Source organism: Astyanax mexicanus, chromosome 1 (genome assembly GCF_023375975.1).
Source record: "Astyanax mexicanus isolate ESR-SI-001 chromosome 1, AstMex3_surface, whole genome shotgun sequence".
Lineage (NCBI taxonomy): Eukaryota > Metazoa > Chordata > Actinopteri > Characiformes > Acestrorhamphidae > Astyanax > Astyanax mexicanus.
Window position 1 is genome coordinate 77,237,555 of NC_064408.1, and position 22,363 is coordinate 77,259,917.

Here is a 22,363-nt window from a genome sequence, read left to right on the forward strand (position 1 = left end):
GAGGTAATTACTACACAATGATGGTGAGTGTCACACCCATTATGCAAATACAATGTGCCAGAAGCCAATAGAACAAAAGTGGTCAATGGCAATAGACTAAACCCAATTATACAGTACATTGATTCAACTAAAAGTTCTCAATTGGAATGTGTATATATTCATCTAACTCAAAATAGCTGAATAATGTTGGATAGTACACAGTCTTTGTAATATGAGTTACAAACGGCGTCAGAATACTCCAAAATGTATAAACAAGCTTGACAAATACTTTTTTCTTAAATATGTCATTACAAAAAATGTTAGCGTTATGAATGTTATGTAAAACCAACATTGTTTGCCAATGTTAAATCAATAACCTTTGTATTAAATTAACACTGAGTGATCTGATTTAATACTCACACAGTTACCTGTGCAGTAACTTCACTGAAAAAAAAGAGAAACCCCAACAATTCAAGACAACTTCCAGCACTAGATTTTGGAGGCAAACTCAAACTTTTAAGATTTGAAGAAAGCTACCACCAGTGGTGCTAACTAAAAATCTTTAGTTCAGATTTAAAAAAAGTAAGATAAAAAAATCATTTTTAACATGTATAAGAACTTCTAATATTAAGTGTCACTAACTTAAAAATAATCACTTTATATTTTTAGTTGACCAAACTAACTTCTATGACATGGTTTCTAAATCGTGCTGACTTTGGGATTGACAAAAACTGAGCAAAATTGAGCATGTGCAGCAGTGCAGAGTAGTTGGTTTGGTCTCAACTTGAGTTCAGCTACAATTTGTACATTTTGGCTGGACAGATTACTTAGTTTGACCAATTTTTTTACAAAGGAACTTAATAAAGTAAGACGAAGTGATTAGTTTGCTTTACTTTGCTTTAGTTTACGGAGCAGGTTATTATTTTGTTTTCAGCTGAATTAAAAAACACATTAAGGAGAACAATTTAGCCAAATATTTTTTTTTTACAGTGTCGTAGTCCTTTGTGTTTCTCCCATAATTATACATAGATGTCAATTAATATTAATATACTGATATATAAAGGCTTTTGTATATGACATATATGTTCACAAATGTGAATTAAGCCACCTTAGTTCATGTTTGGCTACCTTATCAAAGGCTTTAGTAAACTGGATAAAATGCCATTCTTTTGCTTGCCTTTAGGTCGATGTACTAAGTGGAACTAGTAATTACCAAGTTTTTAAATTTTCTAATCAGGTAGAAATCGGAGGGGTCTTGAGTCTGTCTGGAAGCAATGTCTAAATTACAGGCCCTGAATGTGAGAAGCTAGCCAGGTGGTGTTTGTAGTCTTATGTTTGCTTTCTTAGTTTTTCACTGGAACCTACAAGGTAATGTAGTTTGCAAGCTAAGAAGCTTATAACCGGGAATTAGCTTCATTCAGACAGCTTAAGGTCAGTGTGTTTGATCATTGACTTCAAAGTGTGAAGAGCACATGCTGCGGTGACACGACAGCTGTGAGAATAGTTGTTTTGATGGGGGATAAAGAAAAGCAGGACTGCATGCAGCTCTGACTCCAGGTGCGTCTGGCAGGGTGCACTGTGTTCCTGATTAGCATCTTCCTAAAGTACAGTCAATTCTCTGCAAGAAAAAAAGTTCTAGGTCTGGATCATTTTATTCAGTGAAATTTATATATTTTTCATTTGTTAAACATATTATTATTATTATTATTATTATTATTATTATTATTATTATTATTATTATTATTATTATTATCAACAACAACAACAACAACAATAATAATAATAATAATAATAATAATAATAATAATAATAATAATAATAAATTATTCATATTAGATCAAGATGTTTTAATTGCCAACATACAAATATATGTAAATGTTTTTGAACACTTATCATAAACATGAATGTCCTGAAAATACTGAGTGTGGAATCATTTCTTAAATCTTTTTTTTTAGGGCACAAGAAATTGAATTAAATATTACTTTAACCAAATATTTGTTGGGATGTATGTTTATTTGTTTATGCTATATTTTTATTTTTGTATAAAACTTTATCCTAACTTTATTTTAGTAAAATAAATACATATGTGTATGCATTAGATAAAAACAGCTCAAAGAAATCATATTGCAATGGCATTCATGTCCATGCCTATATTTTTTTCATTTAACCTTCATTTATCCAGGCAAGTAATTAAGCGCAATTTCTTATTTTCAATTGCAGCCAGCCGCACTATATGACTAGTATATTGTTGGTGTCTGACAAAACCTTGTATTTCAATTTCTGACTATTTTATGTTGTTTTTTTACATTGTGTCGGAAGTTTAATAATAAATGGACACACTGAAAATGACTTAAAACAAAACATTTATGGACTTCTGATAAAATTGGGTTTTCCTTATTCTTATTAATTGCAGACAGCGACAATATGTAAACCTCTGACCTTAACTGTAGTTTTTTTCAGTGCTGTGGATTCCACACCATAAATCCTGTCTTAAATCCTCACATCTGAATTATATGACAGTTTAAGATAAAGTTAATTTGCCTAAATGTCATATTTATTTTCTAACTAAATTCTGCATACTGTAGTCATTTTGCAGAGGGAGTCACCACGCTTTACAGTTGTACCATTCCTAATCTTATTCCAAATTTTATAAACAAGTATTACATTGATAATATATATATATATATATATATATATATATATATATATATATATATATATATATATATATATATATAATGCAATACTTGTACCCTAGTCCCCTCTTCGGAGGAATTTTAAAACTTTGATGATTATTCATTTATTTGTTTAATTTCTATATACATATAGGTATATATATTTCTATATACATTTAATATAGTTGGGGGGGTTCAGGGTTGAAATGAGTGAGATACAGATGGGTGTATAGGGAGAAAAAACAAACAAACAAACAGACAAAAAGAAACAAAGAAAAAGAAAAAAAAAACATTAGGATAGAAAGAGACATACATATATATACCAAAATATAGCTAAACAGAAAACAGAATCATGAACTTATGTGCGATTTTAACCAGTGATTTTGCTATGGTTTATCTTGTGTTGGATTATTCTGATTTACTGTAATGTTTGAATTAGATGTGTCCAAATTGGGTCTGAATCTGCATTTTTGGTGGGTTCTGAGTGTCTAGAGAGAGACAGTCTGTTAATAGATTTTTCCAGTGAGAATACGTGTAATATTAAAAAAGTTCTTAAGGTTAATAATGATTTGAAAAACCAACACCAGTGCGCACAATAAATTTGTCAGTGGTAAATCAGCACTGAACAATAGCTATTATAGTATATAAACAGTTTCAAATGCTGTATGTAAATATGACTGTGCAGTAGGCTGAACAGTAGAATAAAATGTATGAACAGTAAATAAGTAGATTATTTATCCTGTTTGTTGCTCAGGTGTCTCTTTGTCTCTGTTCTGCAGAGTAAAGAAAAGACTGTGAGAAAGATGGAGATTACATAAGCTGTAGGCTAATGTGCAGAGTCAGGGCTCTGAAGCAAAGCTGGCATCTGGCTGCTGTCCCTGTGGCTTTTGCCACCTACAGAGATAGCACTATGTGTGTCTTAGTGAACCAAGTCAACAGTAGGCCTCTATAACTGCAGCGGAGTGCTTCCTAAGCCCTGAGTGCTTACAACAGCCATGCCTGTTCAAACTTCACTGATTCAGTGTGTCAGTCATCATCAAGCCTGAAATGTTTTTTTAGGTGGGGACTGAACAGCTACATGAGCCGCCTCAGGGCTCCTGAGGGCTGCTCAGCTAGTGCTGGAGGAGAACTCCTGGGTCCAGGAAAATTGCTGATTGCATGAAGGACATGGACAAGAAACCCAAGTGGTTATACTTTACTTATAAAAACTGATGTTTTTTTATGTAAAGGGATAGGATATTGGAATAATAAATAAAATGGCTACATCCTCACTGATTACTGGATTATTTTATATCTCAATAGTGTATAGACTTAATAGCAACCAGAAATAGTACACAGTTCACAATTAGGAACCTCTACCTTGTACATCCACTCTCCTAGGGGCCATTGAGTAGAAGCAGAAGATACATGTTTCCAGTAAAGTGGCCAGTGAACGGAAGCAGAAGAGAGGTGTTTCCAATAAAGTGGCCACTGAGTGGAAGCAGACGGTTGGTGTTTCCAATAATGTGGCAAATGTGGAAGCAGAAGGTAGGTGCTTCCAGTAAAGTGGCCAGGCAATGAAAGCACACGGTAGGTGTTTCCAATAAAGTGGCCAGTAAGTGGAAGCAGAAGGTGGGTGTTTCCAATAAAGTGGCCAGTGTAGAAGCAGAAGAGAGGTGTTTTTAGTAAAGTGGCCAATGTGGAAGCAGAAAGTAGATGTTTCCAATAAAGTGGCCAAAGAATGAAAGCATAAGGTAGATGTTTCCAATAAAGTGGCCAAAGTACTGAAGTAGAAGGTAGGTGTTTCCAATAAAGTGACCAAAGAATGAAAGCATAAGGTAGATGTTTCCAATAAAGTGGCCAAAGTACTGAAGTAGAAGGTAGGTGTTTCCAATAAAGTGACCAAAGAATGAAAGCATTAGCTAGGTGTTTCAATTAAAGTGGCCAATGTGGAAGCAGAGGGTAGGTGTTTCCAATAAAGTGGCCGGCAGCTGGAAGCAGTAAGTAGGTGCTTCCAGTAAAGTGGTCAATGTGGAAGCAGAAGGGAGATGTTTCCAAAAAATGGCCAGTGAGTGGAAGCAGAAGGTAGGTGCTTCCAATAAAGTGGCCAGTGAGTGGAAACAGACGGTAGTTGTTTCCAATAAAGTGGCCAGTGAGTGGAAGCTGGATATTGTATGCTGAATTTTGGTAACAATTTTAGCTTTTTTTTTGAAGATTTGTAATGCTAAAAAATAATTCCACCCTTGGAAAAAGAAGAAGCCAGTCTGAAAGTGCCCTTTAAAATCTGTGTTGCAGGTGGAAGTGAATATTGATGTGTAAGAAAGTGCTCTATCTGATCTTAGAGAAGCCTTTTGTGCAGTTCAATCACTGCAAATTAAATTAAACCTACAACATTCTGATATAAGTAAGTTCTTGACCTTCAAATGGACTTGCTGTGCTTTTACCCTATTCTAATTCAGCCCTATGCACCTGATTATTCTGTAGAGCTAAGTGCTACTTATCTCTAGCAGTGCCACAGACAGGATAAACAATAAGTATTCCAGTAGTAAAATGTGCTTTAATTGTCGAAGCCCACATACATTCCTGTGACTTTCTTTTATCTTTAATGTCTGTTCTTCTAATGGATCAACAATATTTTTCAGTTGCTTAACAGTGAAGCCACCACTTCAATTTCACCCACGTTTCTTCACTTATTTATGCATGCACACATTTGACATTTCAAAACAGAAAAACAAACCCTGTGTGCACAACATGGCCTCTGCAGCTCCTTGCTTTGGTTTAATTAGGTTGATTTTATCCTTTGGATGTTATTTAGTCCAGACGCAGGAGCTCTCTTCTGGTGTCCGTCAGAGCTTATGACTTTGAGCTTCCCTCTGAGATCAGAGGGGTCGACTGTGATTGACACACATGAACATCATGCTTTATGCACATTGCAGCAGTGCACCATCACACCGTCACAAGTGAAGCGCAGCCAGTCGTGCAGCAAGAAACCTCAAGTGCACTCAAAGTTTGAATGATGGCAGCCAGTATTCTAGACACAAGCAAGAGGATTAAATCCAGGATCAGACTCAGGCTCTATTGCCCCTGTTTGTGGGCATATCTGATTAATTCATCTTACAGCACACAGCAGTAGAAATGCACAATTATGCTATATTATAGATATTGTTTTTTTTATTATTCTTCCATTCAGAGACACTTTATTAATATTAAGCTCTACAAACTCTACAAGATCTTGTCATGTAAACTATCATAAGTACGTTTAAGAGCTCAGATATTTCTTATTTTGATTTTGAATACTCAACACCATTTTCTAGTTAGTAGATAGTATTAGTTTTAACTTAAAAGTATTTTAAATACACTAAAGAAATAGAAATGGATTAAAGGAGTCTTCAAAATGAGAATTAATGTCACAAATGTTGAGAGATGAGAGGGCGGACATAAAGGTTCAGAAATAAAGGTTTATTTAAACAAACAACAATAAACTTAAAGGCACACTAGGTAGGATTTCCTTGATTATTATACTTTGTAAAGAAGTGAATTTACAGTGTGAAACTCACAGCAGCGCTCCCTTGAGGTGTATTAGGAGGAATTGCGGTCCTTTCTTATCTGTGCCGGAGCTCCTCTGAGCTCAAATCAGACTCTGTATGTTTTCCTAGGCGGCCGCGACCAACGTTCGCGAGAACTGCGCCTCTTTCAAGAACTGCGACCTGCTTTCCGACCTGTATGTCGTTCTAACAGTTCTACAAGGACTACAAAAACCCGCTATTTGGAGTTGGTTAATTCCTTACAGAAGCTAACTAATAGTGAGAGATTTAATGTAAAACAGAAAACGAACCCAGGTAGGATACCATAATACCAAATAAACAAAAGTAAGAAAACTAAAGATAACAAGACTGGGAAAACTAGACTGGGAAAACCAAACAGAGATAAACTAGGCTATAATCATCCGGGGCTTATCCCAAATATTTAGGATCAAATGCTTGCCTCAGACAACGACATATATGAAATATGTATGAGCAACAGAATGCCTAATTCTATTTGTACATCCTTTATATAAAAAATGTTAGTAGCTCATTCTGAAGAACCAACTAATATTGTGGAACTAGCATCATGTTCTGTGTCTCCTCTCTATCATCCAACAAGAAAGATCCATATGAACTTAAAACTCTGACCAATACAGAACTGGGGTTTGTCCTTAAATGACAGAGCAGAAGCTTGGAGTGAACCAGCAGAGTCTCACACTCAGGAGGCCAGAGCTCACACTGCAGGCCAAGCCGTCCTAAAACAGCTTTATAGTGTCATCCGGCGCAGGAGTGTGATGGAAAGCCCTGCAGTGCTCCTGCTGCTTTTGGCCAGCACTTTTTATTTGTCCACTCAAGACTTTGCGCTAAACAAATGGTGATGAAACCCTCCCCTCTCTGGCCACAGGCTGCTGTATAATGGATGTTCTTTGTCGGCCTCTCGAAAGCCATTTATCCACACGACTGCCTGAGCTAGACTGGATGAGAGATGAGGGAGAGAGAGAGAGAGAATAGATTGTTGTGGTTTGGCCCATCCCACAAATTGTATTGACAGGGGATAGTTTCAGGCCTGTGATGCATTGTGAGGAAAAGTAGATTTTTAGACAGTGACTGGAAACAAAGTGCGGTTCAAAGCTACACAGCATAGCCTTTACACAACAGTCCTGCGGGCTTGTTGCCCAACACTGTAATAAATGCTTTCGGTTACAGAGGAGAACTGTAGCCTCTTTAGTAAATTGCTTTGGGTTCTATTTCAGTAAAAACGCTTTCTTACACCCCAGACTGTACTGTTCCACTGTATAACCCCCCTTTTACTCATGTGTGGATCAGCACTGCCACTTAGTGGCTGTTGACAGCACACTCATTTAATTAGAAATATACAAAAAGTCACATTTGCATGACTATAAATGTACATTTAGATTTCTGTTCATATTATTTTACACTTATATGTGGATATTTTAGATAAATATATTAATTTGATGCAAGTACAGGACGGCACAGTAAATATTGACGCTGTTGTGGCACAGCCGGGCTCCCATGATGCTTTTTGGTGCCACTGAATTATATTTAGTTAAGACAAAAATCACATTTAGTTGGAAGTTTCTTAAGTAGGTTTAGTGGTGTTAGTTTGTGTTGAAAGAGATATTTCAGTTTGATTGGTTTGGTGTTTTTAGGCTTTTATAGCATTTTAGGCGCTCACCATCATAATGCAAACTAGACCCGGAAAGTGTTTTATATATCCTCTGTCTACCACTTAAATATGCATTTATTGAAACAAATTAAACTATGATTAAACATTTGATATTTTTTTAACGCAATGTGTGCAGTTAAAGCTGCTAGCTGTGTAGTAATAATAATGCTCAGCTATTTTTTGTTAGTACTGTTATATTGGTCAAAACAGCAAACATTGTTTTAAATAATATAAATAATAATACAATTATTACTTTTATTCCTTCAACAATATCTTTTTGGAACAGCCTATTAAAAGTGATTGTGTAAATTTGATGTTATTTCCAAAATATATTGAATATGTTTTAGCCTGTAAAAATCTATAAAAAAAAATATTTCAGCGTTAAAAGAAAAGTGTTATCGAAGTACAACTGTTGGATGGGAATCACCATTGTGAACAGTTGTACTTCGATAACATTATTGGGATTATTGGGTCTAAAAACTTTAATTTGCAAATTGATATGTTAAAAATATGCTGCTTGATGTCTGACACATTATTTTATGTAAAATTGTTGGCTTTAGGAGAAATTTAATTAACTTATTTTAATGAATTAGTACTGGAGGGCTATGTGCAGTGCAAAACTTTAGTCTTTAACAAAAACATATATCAGATTAAATATATACAAATGAAAAAATATATCATTAACATTCCATATTAACCTCAGAAGATATATGGACATTCTTTTGTGGTTTAGAAAAGTAAATGCAATAATATATTTGTGAAAATGTGGCACATGCTATTTTTCTTTTTACAGTAAATTACAGGGATGTATTTTAGTAGCACTGTAATTCTATATTGCATTATAATATATAAAATGCATTATATATTCACTGTTAATTCCCTATGTTTGATGAAATGTTTGCTTTTGTTATAAATTCAATCTACATGCATCAACAAGCTAATTTCTGCCCTCTGCTGGTGCAAGAGGAAGGCTTTATTGAAGCAGGTGGTGACCTTTATATATTTTTAGCAATTCCCAAGGACTGCCATATCCTTCTAAGCCTGCATCCGGCTGCAGTGCTCCTGCAGCATTCAGCCAGGAGACTGTCTGACCTTCTGCAGGATCTGACTCTGACCAAGCAGCAGCTGAGCAGAGGGAGTGCTGTGGTACTTCTACTGGGATTTTCCCTATTAAACAAAAACAAAACAAATGTAAACAAATCTATATAAAGTAAAACAAAATATAATTGTGCTAAATATTATATATTCAATTTTTAAATCTGCATGGCCTACAGTAGAAATAAAAACATAGATTGTCATGTTTTCATCCTGTTCTATGTCTCTCCTGTATGTCTCTGTTTTTCCTGCCCTCCTGTTTGTTTATTTACCTTTTCTAAGCACATGGCCCTCTCTGTGTTCTCCTTGTCTCTGACCATGTCTTCAGTGCTCCCACCTGTGTTCATTTGTAGCTCCGTCCCCCCCATTACCTGTCCCCAGGTGTTTCCTGTTTCCTTTCCCCTTCCATGTACTATATATAGCTCTTTGTTTTCAGTGTTAGTCTGTCGGTTCTTTTACATCTTCACGTCTGTTCAGGTTGCATGTTTCTTGGTCTCAGTTTGCTCCTTGTTTCCTTGTTGTTTTGGTTTATTGTTTATTAGTTTATTGACAAAATTACTTACATTTGCGTCCGCTCTCCACGTCCAATCCCTGCTGCATCCTGACATAATTCATTTTAAATATCATTTCTTTCATTTTTTTGTATTTATTGTTTTTTTTACTCAATTTGAAAACACATTTTATGTTGCAATATTATTTTAGAATGTTTAAAACAGTAAATATGCTCCACACTTATTTGGAATAAACCTTCAGTAACTTCAGTAAAAGGTTTTTCTATATTCTCCTTTTTGTTTCCATTAGGTAGACAATATGAAATTTTCTGTTACTCTGACATTGCAATTGGTGTGATTAATCAACTCAAATTTATTTATATAGAGCTTCACAGAATCACACTAAACATAACTGCAACAGCATCTGTAACTGTATGTATCCATCAATCATTATAACATTTTAATAATATGTCTTGTCACTCCTGGTGGTGTAGATACTGGATTAGTCGTTTAGGGAGAGGGAGTTTGCTGATTCTGCTCGTTCTCTGTGCTCCAACAGAGTGGTGGATACTCAGTCTGCAGAGCTGCTTCATTGAGTGTGGAGCCCCTTTAATTATAAAGCAAAATCTGTTATAAGTATAATAATTTAGTGAGAAATCTCTTTACATTAATGTATTAAAACACACCAAATAAACCAGCATCTAAAGAACACTCACTTGTTCTCTCCTTGATGCAGAGCCATTCTTTATTGCTGTCCAGCTGTTCAGTGAGCCTGGAACAGAGTTTGACATTTCCCACATAATCCAGCAGCAGGTCTATGATTGGTCCTGCCCAGTGACACACTGTAGGCCGGGAGATCATCTCACAGAACTGTCAGAGAAGCGATGTACTTATTAAAAGAAAAAAAGCTAAATGAAATAACTCTCTTTATTTATGAAAGGATCCAATTATCAAGCTCTGGATGTGTATTTGCATAAGGGAAACACAAAACTTTGCTGATTATGGGGTACCTAGGATTGATTTTAGAAATTACATGTGTAGAAACATGAATTCTGCATTGCATTAAAGGAGAATACCATTTTACAATTCCTATTTCAGTGTTTTAGAGTAGTTTGAAGTATAAATACATTTTTACTGAGAGTCCCTCCTACATGCACTCACTCTTAAAGGCTTATGTTCCCTCCTGGCCGTTTAAGCTTTGCCAAACATTCACACAAAGCAATCCAGACAGTTCTCCTACTGAGTTCCTTAAGGGTGGAACAAACTATCTACTACTACCAGAGTCAAGACATTGGATGATCACCACCTCAACTCATACCAAAAGTATCGGGTAAAAAGTCATCATTCCAAAAAACAGTTTTTCACCGCTCCACAGCTCAGTGCTGGGTTTATATACCCCTCTAGCCCATACCTGGCATTAGGCATGATCCTACTGTAACGGTGGTTTTACATGTATTGTACTACTGCGCATGTGCGCCAGAGTTGTGCTTCTCTAGGAAGACGGTGAGCTAGCTGTAGTATGGCCTCCGGACTGATGTACCTACCCTAAGCTATCTGGACAGTAATGGGGAGATGCGTTGGTGCTTATGTACTGTTAAACCCGTCTTCTATCCCGCATGGAGTGTGTCCTGTGTGTGTGCCTCGAGGGAAGCCAGGTTTAAGTGTATTTTCTCTGCTAGCTCCTCCACCACACGCGTTTTCACCCATTACACTACTGTACTGGCAATACTTTACTTATAGTTACTTTTACTGGTAACTAGTTACTTTTATAATGGAGTAACTCAATTAGTAACTCAGTTACTTTTTTAAGAAGTAACTAGTAACTGTAACTAATTACTTTTTCAAAGTAACATGCCCAATGCTGACTAAAAGTGCTGTATTTCAGAATGCTGACATGCAGCTTTGTATGAAAGGGTGGATAAATGCATGATGGGAACAAAAAGTAAAAATAAAAAGTAATTAGGCTGTGAAAATATAATTTCTGTGTAACCTGAAGTCTTATAAATATGATAAAGTGTCAAAAGAATTAAAATGTTTTTAAGGTTTTGCAGCCAAAAAGGTACAGTATTCTAATAGTGACACTACTATCAATAACTTTGATTAAATTTCAAATATTTAATATTAGTAGAATTCTCCAATTCCTGTACAAACCTGAATGCATGGCTCCTCTTTGTTGACATCAAAGCTGTCTTTGGTGCAGTTTTTCAGCGGTGGATGTGATTTGCTGCCATACCTGCACTGCAAGCAAGACAGAGCGTCACATCCATTGTCCATGAGGAGCTTCAGCATGGGCAGGCAGTTCATGCAGATAGAGACAGTGGAGGGGAAAGTGGTCGGCGAGTTTGGAAACACCGTGTTTACATCAGCACCATAATCCAGAAGCAGCTGTACCATCTGCACTGAGCCCTGCCTCAAAGCTACCAGAATGGGTCTGAAGTAGTCCAGGTTGGGGTTTGCACCGGCCTTCAAGAGCATAGCTGCAGCTTCAATGTTTCCATTACTGACAGAGAAGTAAAGCGCCGTGGTACGACGGTCCTGATACATGCAGGAACGTCCTGGTGTCAGCAGAGCATTCACATCAAAGCCAGCCTGGATCAGGAGCTCCAGGACATAGTCCTCATCGTGCTCAGCTGCCAGATGGAGGGGGCTGATGCCACTGCAGTGAATTTTGGTTCTGCAAGTGACTGGAATCAGCATGGACACAATCCTAAGTCAGGAAGAAAGAGCATAATAAGCTTAAAACAGGGGTGTCCAGTCTAAATTGCTTCCTACTGCATTCCACTTAAAAAACATTTGACTTTAATTGTGATATTTGTAATGGCCAAGTCAACATGCACATGTGGAGCCCATCATTACAGTCCACCTTGTGTTTTTTCACACTTGTAGTTTGTTTCTCTGGTATGAATCAGTTAACAAGTTTGTTAACTTGGATCATTTCCCCCTTTGTTTAGAGGGGTTAGGCTGGTGCTAGAATGTAAATACATAAAGAAGGTATTTTTGTGCATGTGGAATTGTGATATAGATGGTGAACACAGCATATCCCACATTCAGTGTGAAAACAGGTCAGTTTGGAGCAACAGAGCTGGCATTAGTTATCTATGGTAATTATCTTGGTGATAATTACATCAAACATGAGGAGTAAACTTGATAGTTACATCAGATTAAGGTCAGATCATATTTTCACCACAAAAAAAAAAAAAAAAATGCTGCAAAGTTTATTGGGACTGGACCAAGACTCGCATGTCTCCTCTCGCAGGTCTCAGTGTGGTTGTATTGGTTTGCACCTGAGTGCTGGTGAAAAAAACACCCTTAATTTTAAATGGGTTCCATCAAGGCCTCATGTACAGTGTACAACCCAAATAGGGTACTTGTTTAACCCTTTCTAGTCCTATCACTGACATTCATATTTGGAGTCAACATGAAACCAGTGGACAAAACTTTCTGGTTATGTGTTATCAGGGAAAATGCTAAGTCAACTTTATGAATTGCAGTTTTATATTAAATGTTTTCAATCAACTTTTAAAATTAGAAACAAAACAATTTCATTACATATGCATAGTATTAACACTGTTATGCCAAAAGTCATGGGATATAAGTATGTAAATTGATCATGATATGTTACCTCAGGGGATGGCTTGGGAGCGCCCACACCTGAGGTGCCATGTTGCCAGTGAGGTCAAACACACATGTGAGAGTTTGAATAAGCTCTGATGGTAGGTGCCATATGGATGAGACTTTCATAGAAGCCATTACCTCCCTCAGTGGACAGAGCAGTGGGTGGTAATGATTGTCAGCAGCATCATCTGGCTAGAACTGTCCATATGAACAGACGACTAGCAGAAATCACATTTACATTCAATGTAGGAACCTCTCTTACCAATATACTGCAGGACAGGAGAATGGAAGAATTATTTAGCTCCCATGGGACACCTTACTCGTTTCGGTCCCATGACTTTTGGCATGTCAGTATATAAATGAATATAAAATAAAGTAGTGTGATCTAACTCATAATGGCCATGCTGGGCAGCAGTGTGAAGTGGGAGGAGTCCAGCCTTGGTTTGTTTGTTGGCATCAGCATTCTTCAGCAGGAGAAGTCTTACAGCTCTCTCGTGGCCGTTTTTACAGGCTTCAAAGAGGGCTGTTGCACCATCACCAGCCTGGCTGTCGATATTTGCTCCTGGGGGACCAAAACAGACACAAACATTTTATTACTTGAATGATATTTAAACTAGATTGATACTGATTAGGAATGAATGTCTCAAGAGAGTCTTTCAGACAGATATTTTATGTAACATCTAGTTAAATGGTAAAACACTCATACCAGTTTTTTTATATCACACAGTGTCCATTGCTTACTTACCATACTGCAGGAGGAGGCCTAATGCCTCTACATTTCCAGTTTGGGCTGCCACAAAGACAGGTGTAAGGCCATAAGTGTTAGGTGTGCATATTTTGGCTCCTGCTTTCAGTAAGATCTCACAGATCTCCACATTGTTCCTGCACACAGCCTCATGGAGGGGAGTCCATCCTTGGCTGCAGCTCTTATTCACATCAGCACCCACATTCAGGAGGAGCTTCACCATCTCTGCATTTTCTACATCACATGCTTTAACATTACAATAGACAACATAATATATCAGTACACTGTAAAAAAAAAAATTAATTGGCTCAAATTAACACAGTTTAATCACAGTCACAGTTTATTTAGTATGTATGTAGATATTATAAACATACTAAGTATATTATTTTTTAAGTACCAGCAATGTATAAGTGTAACACTGGAGCAGTACAGGAGTAAACTCTGAAAAAAGTAAAAATCTGTAGCTCTGTGCCAAGATACTGCCAGCACTAAGAATACAGAATAAAGGTAACTTGCTCTTACAGTCTACAACACTGAGACCTGCCAATCAACACATATATTACATTACTAAACACCCAGGATTACGTAGCTTTGGGCAACAGACAACACAAAGATGGTAAGTAAGGGAGAGGCCACACCCAATATGCAAAGATATGGTGCCAGGAGCCTTATGGGAAAATGGCATTCTGTAGAAACACTGTAGAAAGAACCATTGACACTAAAAGCTGTTTTTTCATTGGCTCAACAAACATTTTTAAGTTTTCAGGTTAAAGTTATCTAAACTCATTTTATTGAGATGCACTGGCCGGTAAGTTCACTCAGTTTAATAATATTAGTTCTTCTGACTAAAACACAGGCTTGTACATAGTGTATAATGTCAGTACAGAGTTATAGGTGTTGCACATGAGCAGTTTATGTCTGGTTTTACTTTTAGAGAAAAAACTCTATTTTAAAATTCTATTTCATGCAAACTTGTCCAACCACTGGTAGCTTTTTGGTAATTTTTTCTTTATTACAAATGCCTAATGATAAAATTGAAACCCCTTTTCCAAAAAGAAAGCTCATTTAAAGTAAAGTTGACCTGCAAGATAGCAATGTGTATTAGAGGAAATTAATTCAAATAGTACCTTTACACAAGGCGGTCTCTCTGTCTTTATTGGAAATGTTTGGATCAGCACCCCAGTTTAGAAGACACTCCACACAGGCAACCTGATCACTTTCCACAGCCACAAAAAGAGGAGTACGCCGTTTCATGTCACACCTGTCAATCAGCTCAGGGTGCACTAGATATAAAAAAAGATGGTGCTTTAGTTGTTCCAATATCTTATTTTACTCATCTTATTTCCACATTGTATATAAGTATGTACTTTATCAATCTCCTAACTATATAATTACTGTCATAGTTAACAACAGTTTAATAGGCCCTAAGATATATCCCTGTATTCACTGAACCAAACATTTATCAAAAATACCAAATGGTTTTTGTATTTAAATTATTATCAAACAACAAACCCAGGATCCAAGGGGTAACCAAAGGGTTAATGGTTAGTAGAAAGACAGAGGTGTAAATCTTCAGTAACCTGAGAATTGTCTTGGGTTTAAGATGCTTCCAGTCCATCTAGGTGTTAATAGCTGTGTATGTGTAAGGAATGGGAAGGTTAAGGGCAAGTCTGCTTTCGTCCTCCTCACCTGTTAGCAGCACTCTGAGGCATTTGTCCTGCCCATGAGCTGCAGCTTCATGCAGAGTGTTCCAGCCCTGCTGCTGAGATCTGTCTCTTACATTTCTCCCAGCCATGATCATCTCCAGCAAGACATCCACGCTACCACTTCGAATCACTCCAACAACTGGGTCAATAAGGCTTAAAAAAGGATCACAGATTAGTTTAACAGTTGTACTTTCAGACCTGATTTATGTTCCAGTGATAAAAACTATAATGATGCACTTTTCTGTCTATAATTCACTTAAAGGTTCAGCAAATAAATGGACACAATAATAAATAAATAAATAAATACATTAATTGTACATTGTATGTTCATTGGATTGTGGAATGATTTGTGCAACACTGTTGTTTTTATTCTGCTGAGATGCTTCCATTCTTTACTTCACTAATGTGCAAACTTTAATTTTTCCAATGCAGTGGGCGGGGCTAAACTGCTGTTTGATTGGCTGATATGTCTATTCTGATGGCCAATCGGTCTCAATCTGTGTTAATTGCCTTGTTGTCCATTGCATTGCATGCTTTTGTACTGTACTGACATTAAGTCTTACGTCTTACGTAGTATTTATACCTTATTTTTAATTAATTTGAACAGAAAAATAAGCACAAAATTCACCAGTCAAGTTATTCAGATTTGTGCATCTAATCAGTGAATTTTGTTTAATTTAAGACTTGCTTCACTCATTTTAGGACTGTGTGATTGCTTATTTTAAGAAAGCTTACTAAGAAACATTTGGTTACCACATTGGCAGAATTCTTTAGCTCAATATATGCATACACATCTCAGTTTACTAGTTTTCTTGTGTAATATAACAGATTTTAACTTTTTAACTCTATAACTATATTTTGATCAATAACAGGGTTAGGTACCTATAGTTGAATGTACATAGCTTTATATTCAAGTACGAGTACAAGTAGGTATTTTTGTATTTTTATTAGTATTCATGTGTCTCTATTTTAAGTCAAAGCTACTATGTTAAAAGGAGCTAAACTTAGCCTGTTCTGTTAAGGCTGGCTAGCTACGTTTTAGAGTGGTTGGTTTGGCGTTTTTATTTATTTATTTGTATTTTGAGGACCTATCATAAACGATGTGAACTATGGAGACCACATGCGTTCAGTTACAGCGGGTTGTTTCAGCCTCTGCAGGCTGGTTTCGTAGGTTTTATGTTTTTAAAAGGTGATAAAAAAGGAGAAAACCTCCTCCACACAGTGACATGATCATACTGTGACATAGAGGGCTCCCATGATGCACTGGGGTTCCATTGATTTGTATTTAGACTTTAAGAAAGGAGTTTAAGTTGCAGTGTGGTTAAGCAACAGTTTTGTTGTGTTATGTAGTGTTCTAAAATACGTTTTAAAGTGGTTGGTTTGGCATTTTTTTTCTATTTTTTTTAAGTTTGAGAACCTACCATAAATGATGTGAACTGTGGAGACCACGTCCCTTATAGCCCCTGTCTTCCAGGGCACAGACAAATGGGGAATATTGCAAATGTTGCTTTTCTCTGAATTTGTCAGTGTCAAAAAAATATATTTACGTTTTGTCTTTAGGGAAACTCTAATGGGAAAATTTAAGATTTTGCTATAAAGCTACAAGGTTTTCTGTCTTTTCTGTGCTTCAATAAAGGATTTCAAAACCAAGTCAAATCGAAAAAACTTCCTAAGGTTGCTTCTGTTTAAATCTGCCAATGTCAAATCAAATATTCAGACCATGTGTTGCCTTCAAGGAAAAGTCTGATGGTAAAATGTAAGATTATGCGATGAAGCTACAGGGTTTTCTGCCTTTTTCTGCTATGATTAAGGACTTTAAAAACCAGCAAAGATTTGGATGAGTTCAGTTCTGCGGGTTGTTTTAGCCTCTGCAGGCTGGTTTTGGAGGTTTTATATTTTAACAGGTAACAAAAAAGGAGAAAACCTGCTCCACAAAGTCACATGATCATTCTGAGGGATCCCATGATGCACTGGGGTTCCATTAATTTGTATTTGGATTTTAATAAAGGACTTTAGGTTGCAGTGTGATTAAGCAAGAGTTTTGTTGTGTTATGTAACGTTAGTGTTCTAAAATACGTTTTAGAGCGTTTGGTTTGCCATTTTTTTCTGTTTTTTTTTTGTAGTTTTGAGGACCTACCATAAATGATTTAAACTATGGAGACCACAACCCTGTTTTTAAGTAAAAGTTGTTGTTGAGTCACAGTGAAATGGAAAATTTAAGCTTTTGCAATCAAGCGACATGCTTTTCTGAGCAAAGTTTTGGATGAGTTTAGTTCTGCAGGTTGTTTCAGCCTCTGCAGCCTCTGGTTTTGTAGATTTTATATTTTAACGGCTGACAACAAAGGAGAAAACATGACCCACACAATAGTTGGCTATAGGTTGTACTGATTATGTGATTACTCCAAACTCATTGCAGGTGGGTTTATTCATCTAGGCATTTTTTCTAAATTTATATTGTTATCTATAAGTTAGCTGTGCGCTGCAGAGCTTTGGAAAAATTCACTCTACCTTAGCCTAGCTTTGCTAGCATTGTTATATTCCGTGTTGTGCGCTGCCTGAGCAGCAGTAATGTACTCACTTTTCTAAGCTTCTTATTACAAAAAATACAAAATTAATGATGTGGTAGCAATATTTATGTGTAGTATGAGACATAAGGGTGTGTATTTACTGGTTGTTCCTTACATGAGTGAAACAATGCACAGAGGTCACATTGGCAAAAAAAAAAAAAAAAATCACACAATTTCACCCTTTAGCTATTACACTTAACCTTCTGTAAAATTTATTTATGTATGTATTATGTACTGTATGTAAGACATAATTGGTTAACTGGTATCTGAAATTTGCTTCTTCTGTTTTTTGCCTGTAGCCTACTTAGAGGCAGATGTCCTTACAAACTCTTAAAAAGGATTCTTATATGATTCTAAAGCTTTATATTCTTTGAGAAAATATTAGGGTTTCTTCAATTTGAAGGAGGAGAGTGGAGAAACTTTATGATGTGATTTAATGGAATCTTAAGTAAACATTTTTCCACTAAAAAAACTTTTTCTTAAAGCACCACAATGTGTTCCTCCACAGCTTCAATAACACCTGTCCACCACCCTCTCTTTAACGCATTCATGTCTCTCAATTCTAGCTTCACTTATCAGAGATATGTTCATACTTCTAGCTCCTCAATCCTGCAGTCTGCTCCACATTTATTATATCCCAACAACATTCTCCTAACCTACAAAAATGGCCAGCTTGTTAGTTTCTTATGAATTGAGAGTTTGGAAAATGTTGCATTTTATTCTGTGGTACTGAAACAAATCTGTTGACCACACCTCATTGTATTTCAGCAAATCAAGATCAGTTTTCTGTTTTGTTTTTTTTACATTGAAACAAATATTTCCACTCACTCTTCAGGCTCTTTGGTAGTGTAAAATGTTCCATCATATCTCCTCCATGCCACACACCGAGTCCCATCACTGCTGATATAGGTGTATGACCTTGTGGCTTCAGAGGTGGGGCAGTTTAGGAGGGATTCAGCTTTCATCCTCGCCTTGTGTGCTTTATTAAAAACACAGTGGGTCAGGATTTTCCTCTTGGAATAAAGCTACATTTTATTTCTTGACATATGGAGGTTTAGGACATGTTTATATGTATAACAATGATTTGAAATTGATGTATGTTAATGCTAAATGAAAATGAACAAAATTCATCTAGAAATATTTTTAAAAATTTACTTATAATAACAGAGGTGGAAACAAGTCACTTAGTCTCAAGTCTTGACACTCAAGTTCTCAGTCTTAAAATTCAAGCCCTAGTTAAGTCATCAAAATGTAATTAAATTTCAATATTTACATATAATTATGTTAAAGTTGCTAAGTAATATATTGAACTGTTTGCTAACTAATTTATTGTATTTATTAAAACAAAAATAAACTACATATAAATTTAGATAATGTTCTATAATGATAATGTTAAATTAAAACCAATATGATGGCATAAACATTTATAATATCACCTGCGATTTATAATGCATGCAATTTTAAGTACACTGTCTCTGTATAGCTTTGTAAAATATCTCTTTTTTACAATAAACTTCCTGTTGGTGATGAATGAAGTAAAGCTGATCAGTGACCAAATCGTTTTAGATAATCGTCTCCAAGAAATGCTATGAGTATGCTTCACATGAACTTCTTCAATGGCCTGTTATTCTTTCCTTAGTGCTTCAGTGCACTACAGTGTGTTTAGTGTCACCCCACCTTTACATTGATACTGCAGTATGCATTCTATACAAAATGCACCAGTAATGTTCTTCAAATTATTTAACACCTAAAATAGGGTTGTCAAGTCTTTTGACTTGGTTATGTAACGTGTTTGTATATAGCATCTCTTTTTGCACTAGAGCTTTCTTTTCTTCTCAAGGTCTTCACACTTCGCCAGCCCATAAGTGATCCCTTCCAGCTGCTCAAGGATATTCCAGATATGGACGACACGGATACTGTGCACAACACGACAAGCTGCTGCTGAAGTCTTGTAGTCAGCTCCTGACCTCAGAGTAAAATTAGGCCTCAGCATCCTGGAAAGTGCAAGTACAATAACACAGGCTGCAACCGGACGCTGGAACGGCATGTGCGTCTGGTGCCTTTAAAGTGCAATTAACTAAGAGTTCAAGCTTCTTAAAGAGACTTTGGTTGAATAGAAATTTCAGAGTTTTAAATAATTACATTTTGGATGGTAATATTTATCTTATTTTGGCTTCACTGAGCCAGAGAGAGAGCATAAAGGTTGACTGAACCTTACTGACACAAACGTACATGATGTTTCATATTTCATGTAATGTTTGAATTCCATGAGATGTGACTTAAGCCATGTCTTTAAAAAAGCCAATTGTAAAAACAATGTAAAGAAAATGATAGCAAGCATTATGTCACGTCTGGTGCTGTTAGCTCCTCTGTCCCTTCCACACCAAGCTCTAACGGAGGTTCTCAGGTCAACAACTACACTACCCAGAATGCACCACCCGCTGACATCACGCACTCACCTGATCACGTGACACCTCACCTGCTTCCTCCAGGAAGTCCCGAATACTGATTACTGGCACTATAAAGGTGCACGCCAAACAGACTACCACGCCGCGTATTGTAGGTTCTCCTCTTTACAAAGCGTTACTTTATCTCTTGTCTCAGTTTACTTTGTGTATGACCTTGCTTTTGTTTTCTCGACGCCGATTGTTGCCTTTGCCTCTGATACTGGATTGTTTGTGTATGACTTGGACTGTGTTTTCACCACTGCCTCTTGGATTACCTCTGATACTGGATCTCTCGTGTATGAACTCTGGACTGGTTATCGTTTCTGGTATGGTTTTGCCTTCATTACTCTGTTTACTGGTGATCACCCATTTCTCTGTATCGACTCTGATTACATCTGTTTATTCTTATAATAAACACATTTTGATTTTATCAGTATCTGCACGTGTCTGCCATTCTGTACATACCATGACACATTAAGTAATTTTCTTTATCCCTCTAAAATCACTGTAGCAGAAATAAAAATAAACAAAAATAAACGGTAGGACATTTTTTAAAGAGAAAATCCATTATTATAAATAGGTGAATTTAGAGAAATAAAGATTTAGTTTGTGATTTTATATTTATTTGTATTAAAACTCTATATTGGACATAACAGTAATGCTGGGCTTTCTAAAGTAGAGCTTACATATAATTTAAAATATTGAGTATTTGTTCATTTTACTATAATAAATGATTGTTTTCAGTGGGGTGAATTAAGAGTAATTTCTTGTTGCACCCTAACTATGAATTCTCAAAATCTAATTAATACAACAATATAATTTCTTTATTATATTATTACAGGAATTAATCATTTGTTTGTCTATTTTGTTTTATTAATGACCAGTAAAATGCCCTAATCACCCTAAATGTACCCTATACATGTGTATAGCATGTATAAAAGAAAAAAAAATGTGGGTATTACAATATGAAATGAAGGTGGGCAACACAGCAAAAGACATAGTGAAGTATAATTCTGCCAAGCTGTGTTGTACATGCACACAAACACATAAAAACAGTGAGCAATATAGAGAAATATTAACAGGTGTATTAATACCTTTACCACTGCAGTGCTATGATAAACTCTTACGTCTCACACACAGTAACAATAACAGTAAGCCTATAGTAAAATGGCAAAATACCTTTTGTGTTGAGCAGAGCTTCAGCAGTAGCCGTGTTCTTCAGGAGTCAGTGCACTATACCTGCTGCAGCAGCTCACACACACTCTAATGCTGCAGGAAACGCCTCATGTGCACTCCAGACACAAGCTCACATATCCAAACATCAGTTGAGGCTAGTAAATATACAGTACAGCCACACTGTGATATGAGACTCAGCTGTCTGACTCTACTGTCTTCCCAAATAACAAATCCCATATGAAAACAGAAAATAAGTGTGAATACCTATTCTTCACAATCTGTTTTATGTAGAGTACTTTGTAATGTGTCCCTTTTGAGTGAGCGGGCCACTGGTTTTGGGGAATCCTGGGAATGCAGCCAAGTGTTGTTTTTTTGTGACCTTTACGAGTTGTTAGAGATGTGCTTAAGCACATGTATTTGGTCAGTCAGCATCAGTGAGGACCATGGTGTGCATAGTTTCATTGCCTAGTGTGGCTGTGTACTAACCTCATTGAGTGATTATGGAATAAATCAATCTGCCCCTGGATTCTTGTTTCTAAATAAGAATGGCTGTTTTAAGTATTCGTTCTTCTTACAGGTGATCCAATATTAGCTTTAAAACAACATCTTAACATGAAAATATTTGAATCCAAGTAATTTAGGAGTGTTTCTTTTGGTCCAAGACAAAATTCGCCATA

The 22,363-nt window shown here is 36.3% G+C and overlaps 1 protein-coding gene across 1 annotated transcript; it reads right to left on the reverse strand.

The window, feature by feature from the left end:
- Positions 1–9,783: 9,783 nt before the first annotated feature.
- Positions 9,784–21,790, reverse strand: LOC103047227 (ankyrin repeat and SOCS box protein 2-like). The gene is made up of 9 exons (XM_022663460.2): positions 21,690–21,790; positions 18,892–19,042; positions 15,480–15,649; positions 14,918–15,073; positions 13,791–14,036; positions 13,436–13,607; positions 11,582–12,137; positions 10,147–10,300; positions 9,784–10,037 (listed from the first exon to the last, which is right to left on the reverse strand). Exons 2-9 carry the CDS (start codon positions 19,026–19,028, stop codon positions 9,907–9,909), a joined length of 1,722 nt encoding a protein of 573 aa, XP_022519181.2. The 5' UTR covers positions 19,029–19,042; positions 21,690–21,790; the 3' UTR covers positions 9,784–9,906.
- Positions 21,791–22,363: the final 573 nt, after the last annotated feature.

Excerpts from the sequence above, each read along its gene's own strand:
- LOC103047227 (XM_022663460.2), bottom strand. The coding sequence starts at position 19,028 with ATGAAAGCTGAATCCCTCCTAAACTGCCCCACCTCTGAAGCCACAAGG. Across the intron at positions 15,074-15,479 it reads CCTCAGAGTGCTGCTAACAG|TGCACCCTGAGCTGATTGAC; the intron begins GTGAGGAGGACG and ends TTTTATATCTAG. Across the intron at positions 12,138-13,435 it reads GCCCAGCATGGCCATTATGA|GATTGTGTCCATGCTGATTC; the intron begins GTTAGATCACAC and ends TTCCTGACTTAG.